We start from the raw sequence: 6,943 nt of genomic DNA on the forward strand, positions 1-6,943 counted from the left end.
CAGGGGACGGCAGGGCACGGGGGAGACCGGGGACAGTGGGGGACAGTGTGGGGGACAGCAGGGGACGGCAGGGCACGGGGAGACAGGACTGCCACCTGCCCGCCTGGACTGGGCCCGGCCACAGACTCGGCCCGAAGCTGGCTTCGTGGACTCTCAGATGTCAGGAAGCATGGGCTTGCCCGTCCTTTAGGACATCATCCATCCCACAGGCTGAAGGCGGACACCATAGCTGCCTTCAACAGCGAACTCAACTCCAGGCCTCCCGGAGAAGCAGCGATGAGCATTTCCCGGTCAGCTGAGCCGGCCACGGGGTGGGCACCGCCTGGACGGCCCCTGAGGCTGGCCCCGGCAGGCCTGCGGGAGGAAGCGGAACCTGCAGAAGCAGGATGCTGGGTTTGGAGGAGGCAGCGGGGAGGAGGGAGGAGAGCCTGCCCGGCAGGGTAAAGCAGAAGCCGGCCAGCTCCCCCCTCCCCCCAGGGGGTGGGCCGAGCCTCCAGGCAGGGTCCTCCAGCTCCTGGTGATCACAGTAGGCTGAGGTGGTTTATGTAGATGTGGGGGGGGGGCCGTAATGCTTCTGTGTCCCCCTTTTAACATGGGCCAGCCTCTGATATCAGCCACTGAGGAGAGGAGAGAGGAAAAAAGACTTGGTGGTGGGATGAGGGGACAAAACGCACTGCGGAGATAACAGGGTGACTCAGCCTAGCCACTCAGGAGGCTGACACCCCCCAGGATTGTGGTGCAAAGCCAGCCCGGGCAGGGAAGTCCATGAGACCCGTCTCTCCAGTTAACGTGGCTCAAGAGGACTAGCCTTGAGCTCGGGGACAATGCCCAGGCCCTGAGTTCAAGCCCCAGTACTGGCACACACGTGCGCGTGCACACACACAAACACACACCCAATGTAGAGATATAAAGAGAATAAAGTGAAGTGTTAGTATGTAAAATAGTTTTCAAAGGTTCTGTGCAGCTGCCAAGGAAGATCTGCAGTTTTGTCCTGGTTCTTAGTAACCAAAGCGCAAAGGGAAACAGAATCATTTTAACATTCACTGTCCCTAGATAAACTACAGAACACTTAAAACTGAGGGGGGTGGGGGGGCTTTGTCTTCCCTTAAAGGGAACATTGTATCGTATCACCATTCCCCAGCTAGTCCTGCAGTAAATATAAATCAAGTGCCAGCGCTGTCCTTCAGTGCCAGGCAGGTGACTGGCATGTTTGCAGACCCACCCAGCATTCCCAAGTGTTCAGTTTCATGGTGGTAAGACATGCAGGAAGCATGGCTAAAAACAGGAGCCAGGCACCGGTGGCTCACGCCTGTAATCCTAGCTACTCAGGAGGCTGAGATCTGAGGATCACGGTTCAAAGCCAGCCCAGGGAGGAAAGTCTGTGAGACTCTTTTTTTTTTGGGGGGGGGGGGTCCGGTCGTGGGGCCTGAACTCTGGGCCTGGGCACTGTCCCTCAGCTCTTCAGCTCAAGGCTAGTGCTCTACCACTTGAGCCACAGCGCCACTTCCGGCTTTTTTCTTTTTGTTTATGTGGTGTTAAGGAATTGAAACCAGGGCCTCAGGCATGCAAGGCAAGCGCTCTACCACTGAGCCATCTTCCCAGCCCCTCTGTGAGACTATCTCCAATAAACCACTCGAAAACTGGAAGTGGATAGAGCCCTCACCTAGAGCTGAAGAGCTGAGGGACAGCGCCCAGGCCCAGAATTCAAGCACCACGACCGGCAAAAAAAAAAAACAGGAGTATGGTTCAAGTAATACAGTGCCAGCCTTGAGCAAAAAAACTAAGCCAGAGCACAAAGCCCTGAGTTGCAGGCCTCCATACCAACACAAAAATTAAAAAAGAAACAGCTTTGAATTTTGCTCTGAAGATCGTGGCACCTGTCCCCGGGGCCCCAGCGAGGCACGCGTCCCCCACCGCTTGACTCTGTGCTTGACTGCATGGCCCCCATTTCCTGTTGCTACCCATGACATGTCGGCAGACGTGAGCTGAGGCTCATCAGCGTGGACACGTGGAGGGGTTTCCCTTGGAATGTCCCTTCTTGGAACCCAGCTGTGAGAATCTCGAAGCCAGCACCGGGAACACCAGGCCCCCGCTGATGGCTGCCCTGCCCTGCCAGTCCCTCACCAGAGGTCATTCTAGGCCCTCCAGCCACCTAGCACCAACAGCACACGGGCAAAACCGCCTTGGCATGGGGATCCTGAGAGCAGTAAGTTTATGATGTTTTAAGCCACTACATTGTGAAGGGATTTTTTATGCGCCAGTGGACGGCTGACACGGAGAAAGCCGTGATAAGAACCCCTGGATCAAGGAGCAGGTGAGGATATGTGAAGAGCCATGTGAGCTGTGACTCCGGGAAACCGAGGCCTCCACATCCCAGGCTGGTCAGAAGCCTGGCCTTCCAAGTGGAGGAGCTACACAGAAAGTTTCTGAGGAGGGTGCAGGCCCCCAAAGGGACCCCTGCAGTCCAACCCCTCCACATAAAGCCCACCTGGCCCACTGTGGGGATGGGAACCCCGCTGCGTGCTTCTGGTCCAGGGCACCCTGAAACGACATCTACCTTTGGATAGACCCCGGCTGCTTTCGCAGATGCTCAAACCTGCAGACAAGTCTCAGCCTAGACCAGCCAACTGCGGAGATGCTGGCCAGCAGCCTCGCCCACCACCCCACCTCCACAGGAAGCCAAGGATTGCCAAATGTGAGAAGAACCCAACTGTCAGCCGCTTGTGTTCCGCAGGCCTCCCCTCCAGCCTCTCCTGAAGTGCTCAGCTGCAGAAGTGGAGAGCCACAGAAGGCGGTTAGCGTGACTGCAGCGGCGTGCTTACAAAACGAGGACCTGAGGAACAGAGAAGAGCCATGGATGGCGGGAATGGCAACGGACCAGTGGAGGGGCCTAGACCGTGGCGGGCGCCTCTGTGGGTCCCTCAGCCAGTGTTGGGGGGCTCTTTGGTATTTTCTGTGTGGGCAACGTCACGTTACTCACCCACTGGCTCACCACTTCCTTGTCTCCAGTATGGGCAAAAATGGCTTTAAATGCGGGAAGTAGAAATAAGTTGGTAAGAACATAACTTGTGTATTTGATCCGGCCCTCTGAATGCTGGAGCGCTAAATCCTTAACCTAACGATCAAATTAAAATGCACCTATCCAATAGGTATTTATTAAGTGTGCACAACATGCTATCTCCTGTATTAGCCATTATGGTTATGGGGGGGCGCTTTGAGCTCGGGACAGTGGTTCATGCCTAATTTAATACTAGCTGCTTAGGAAGTAGAGGAAGGGAAGGCTGTGGTTTGAGGCTAGGCAGGACAGGAAGTTTTTTTTTTTTTGGTCCGGTCGTGGGGCCTGAACTCTGGGCCTGGGCGCTGTCCCTCAGCTCTTCAGCTCAAGGCTAGCGCTCTACCACTTGAGCCACAGTGCCACTTCCAGCTTTTTCCTTTTTGCTTATGTGGTGCTGAGGAATTGAACCCAGGGACTTGAGCATGCAAGGCAAGTGCTCTACCACTGAGTCAGCTTCCCAGCCCATCTCAACCAACAGCTGTCCTGGTGGCATATATTAACCATCCCAGATTATGGCGGAAAGTGTAAATAGGAGACTGCAATCCAGGAAGGCCCAGGCAACAAGCAAACTATTATCTCAAAAATAAGCAGAGCAAGCCAGGCTCACGCCTATAACCCCAGCTACTCTGGAGGCTGAGATTTGAGGATTACAGTTTGAAGCCAGCCCTGGCAGGCTTTTATCTCCAATTAACCCTCAGAAAAACCAGAAGTGTCACTGTGACTCAAAGACGTAGAGAGCTAGCCTTGAGCAAAAAGCTCAAGGACAGCACCCAGGCTCTAACTTCAAACCCTAGAATGACTAAATAAATTAAAAATAAAATCACAACAAAGAAAATAGAAGCCCACAGGGGATGATGAACTCAAGGGCAGAGGTGGGACAGGAGGGGACTTCGTGAGGCTGGCAGGAAAGGGGCCAGCAGACCTAGTGGCGAGGCGGGCAGATCGAGTTTCTGTTAGCTGGGAAATAAGCAGAGATGGACTAAGTTCAATGGACTGTGTTCACATAATCAGCCTGGTCTCTCTCTCTTGCCCTGAAACCAGAGAAGCGGCATATTCCGGAGTGGTGTGCTCTGAGAGCCCAGCTGCCTCTTCACATTTCATTTCTGTCCATGGATGCTTTTTTGTGGAAGGTCGTGTTTCTATCACTGCAGAATTACAGGACAGTGTTTGTCACCTGCTGCTTCTCTGCTTAGGAAACACATGAAAGAATATCTCTTGACAAAAGGGCCTGTGTTTGGGCAGGTGGATGTATGATTGGGTAGCACGGGGGATAACAATGAAGTTTCCTTCTCAGATTCCCCTCAGTGATGGCGGAAAAGTTCCTAAAGTCGACAGCAAAGTCTAGAGCCCATTAAAAAAAGGAAGAAAAAAGGAAGCCTGAGAGAAGGACCGCGTATGCAAGGCAGTATTCAGAAGAACAAACAAGTGGAGGTCCTTGGAGGAGCGGTGGGCCTGGCGGCCAGGCCCCGCCCGTTAGACGTGTGTTTCCAGTTGGTTTGTTCCCTCAGTGCCTGGCAGGTGGGCGGGTAGCCAGTGCTTCAAAGTGAGGCCATCTCATGTGCCAGAAGACCCGTCCCAGATTCCGCCTTCCTCCTCCAGCTAATCTCTGGGACCTGGCCGCTCCCCAGGCTGCGTGCCAGCCCCTGGGTGCACGCAGGCTGCCCGTGGCCGACAGGCAGCTGTCCCTGCCCCTGTCTTCTGCTATCCATAGCTGACCTCTGTGGAAGGGGCAACCTGTGGCCCAGTTTTCTTTCACTTGGTCGGAGCCCGAGGCTGCCCTCCAGCTGGCCCAGCCTCAGCCTGCCTTCCACCGACTCCACCAGTTCCCTGAATCATGGCCACCATGTCCATCTGGCCCCTGGCCAAGAGGCCTGAGCACTGCAGACTGACCGACTCTTGTGCCGTCCTGGGGTCTAAGAGGCTCACAAGTGAGTGCCGCATTTTCTCCCAGGTCTCCCTCAGTAGATGCCAATTGCCCAACGCCCACCCTTCCTCCTGGCTCCGGGACAACTCCTTTAACACGACTCCTTTAACACTGGCCCTTTCCGTTTCACCTCTCCCTTCCTCCCAGGAGCTCCGCCCCTGGGCCCCAGGCTTAATCCAGCCCTGGGGTTGGAGGGTATTCTTTCCCATGCTAATCAGTCTCTGCAGTCTTCCTACTTTAGCTTCTTGACCTTAGCTTCTATTAATACCTAGGATACTCACCCTTTCAAAAGGATGGCAATCCAGTAGCTACAGTGTCTCCATGCTCTCTTCAAATACAAAAAATCGTGAGGGTTTAGTGGCTGCCTTTTATGCTTTTTGAAGGTCTTCCCTCTCTTGGCGTTCACTAGCTCCCTAAATTAGACCTCTGCTTCTTCTCTCCTGACTGCTTTTTCTAGAGTTCCACTAAAACATTTTTTTATTTATTTTTGGCTAGTAGACCCTTTTCTTCCAAGTCCTCTCATTTGTTCTAATTATAAACTAGCACACATGGTGACATACAGAACTTTCCCCAGGCTGGATTCCAGAAAGCGGTGACAAGCAAAGAAGAAGGGCATCACAGAAGCTGGATTTAGTCTAGGGTACAGCAAATTGCCTTTGCTGCTGCATTTTAAAAATCAGCAGATTCCGTTTTACTTTGAGCTGAGCAGCCCGCAGGCTCCCGCTGCTGGATGATCACATTTTTCGGGGAGGTAACAGGCTGTGGTCCTGGGTGTCTTGCCATGTGTCAAAATCAACTCAAGCTGGGTGCTCCTTACTCCTGTAATCCTGGCTACTAAGGAGGGAGATAGGAGGATCTTGGTTTGAAACCAGCCTAGAAAAATCTTCAGGGATGACATGGGTCATTTTTGGGAAGCATAAGTAGGATCTAAGTACAGGTCATCTGGGACACACAAAATGAGAGACCTATTTGAAAAATAGCTAAAGCAAACTACTGGAAGCGTGACTCAATGGCAGAGCTCCTGCCTAATAAGCACAAACTCCTGAGTTCCGTTGAGCCCCGGTCGCAGGACCCTCACCAAGAAGACCACCGAGAGTCAGGCCTTCTGAAATGCAGAAGCGAAGCTTTATTCAGGCGGACTGCACCTCGGGCCTCGTCCGACACACCCACACAGCGGAGGTTAGGAGGAAGGCCCCCAGCTGAAATTCCACAGGGCTTATAAAGGCAAAAACCACAAAGTTACAGCAACCAGATGTGTTAACAAGACACCCTAGGGCGGTCAGGGGTGATGGGGGTTATCAGACCATCTGGGCCAGGGCAGTGGGGGTATCTGTGAAGTGAGGGGAGTTTGTGGCCACAGATAACTGTCCTTGGATTTATGTGAGCTTGGGTTAACTTCAACACAGACAGGTCAGTTCCTGGAATTTATGTTTGCTCTGGGTCACTCATAATTTAACATAAATGACAGAATGGCTGCTGCCTCAAGATGGAGTTACCTCAACTCTTCCGTACCACCACCAGATTGCTTTGTTTTTTAAAGTCCAACTTCATCAGGCAGGACCAGTGGCTCCCGCCTGTCATCCTAGCTACTCAGATGTAAGAGTCTCAAGGCCTTTCCTGCCCCGGCTGGCTTCGAACCGCGATCCTCAGCTCTCAGCCTCCTGAGTAGCTAGGATGACAGGCGGGAGCCACCTGTGCCGGCTGGAACCACTCTCAAAGCTCCTGGAGTGTGAGCCAATTACCTTACACCTTCCCGCGCTTCCCGCTGGCTGCAGGCCGGCAGAAGCCCTCGCCCACCGCGGTCAGATCGCTGAGGACTTTTGGTTCTTCCTACGAAAGGAGCAAACGCTTCCACCCAAGAAGTTAAGCTGGAGGAGAGGGCGGAGGGGGGAAGAGGGCGGGGTCAGGGCAGGGAAAGGGGGGCAGGAGAGAGGGGTGGGGGAGAGGAGGGCGAGAGGGAGGAG

General features: G+C 53.7%; 1 protein-coding gene across 1 annotated transcript in view; it reads left to right on the forward strand.

The window, feature by feature from the left end:
- The first annotated feature begins 4,889 nt into the window (after positions 1-4,889).
- Positions 4,890-6,943, forward strand: part of Btbd1 (BTB (POZ) domain containing 1) — a 21,520-nt gene continuing 19,466 nt past the window's right edge. Inside the window, exons 1-2 of the mRNA XM_013011853.1 lie at positions 4,890-4,983; positions 5,127-5,166. Of these exons, the coding sequence (XP_012867307.1) occupies positions 4,890-4,983; positions 5,127-5,166 (134 nt within the window). The remainder of the gene's footprint in view (positions 4,984-5,126; positions 5,167-6,943) is intronic.

Source organism: Dipodomys ordii, unplaced genomic scaffold (genome assembly GCF_000151885.1).
Source record: "Dipodomys ordii isolate 6190 unplaced genomic scaffold, Dord_2.0 Scaffold15, whole genome shotgun sequence".
Lineage (NCBI taxonomy): Eukaryota > Metazoa > Chordata > Mammalia > Rodentia > Heteromyidae > Dipodomys > Dipodomys ordii.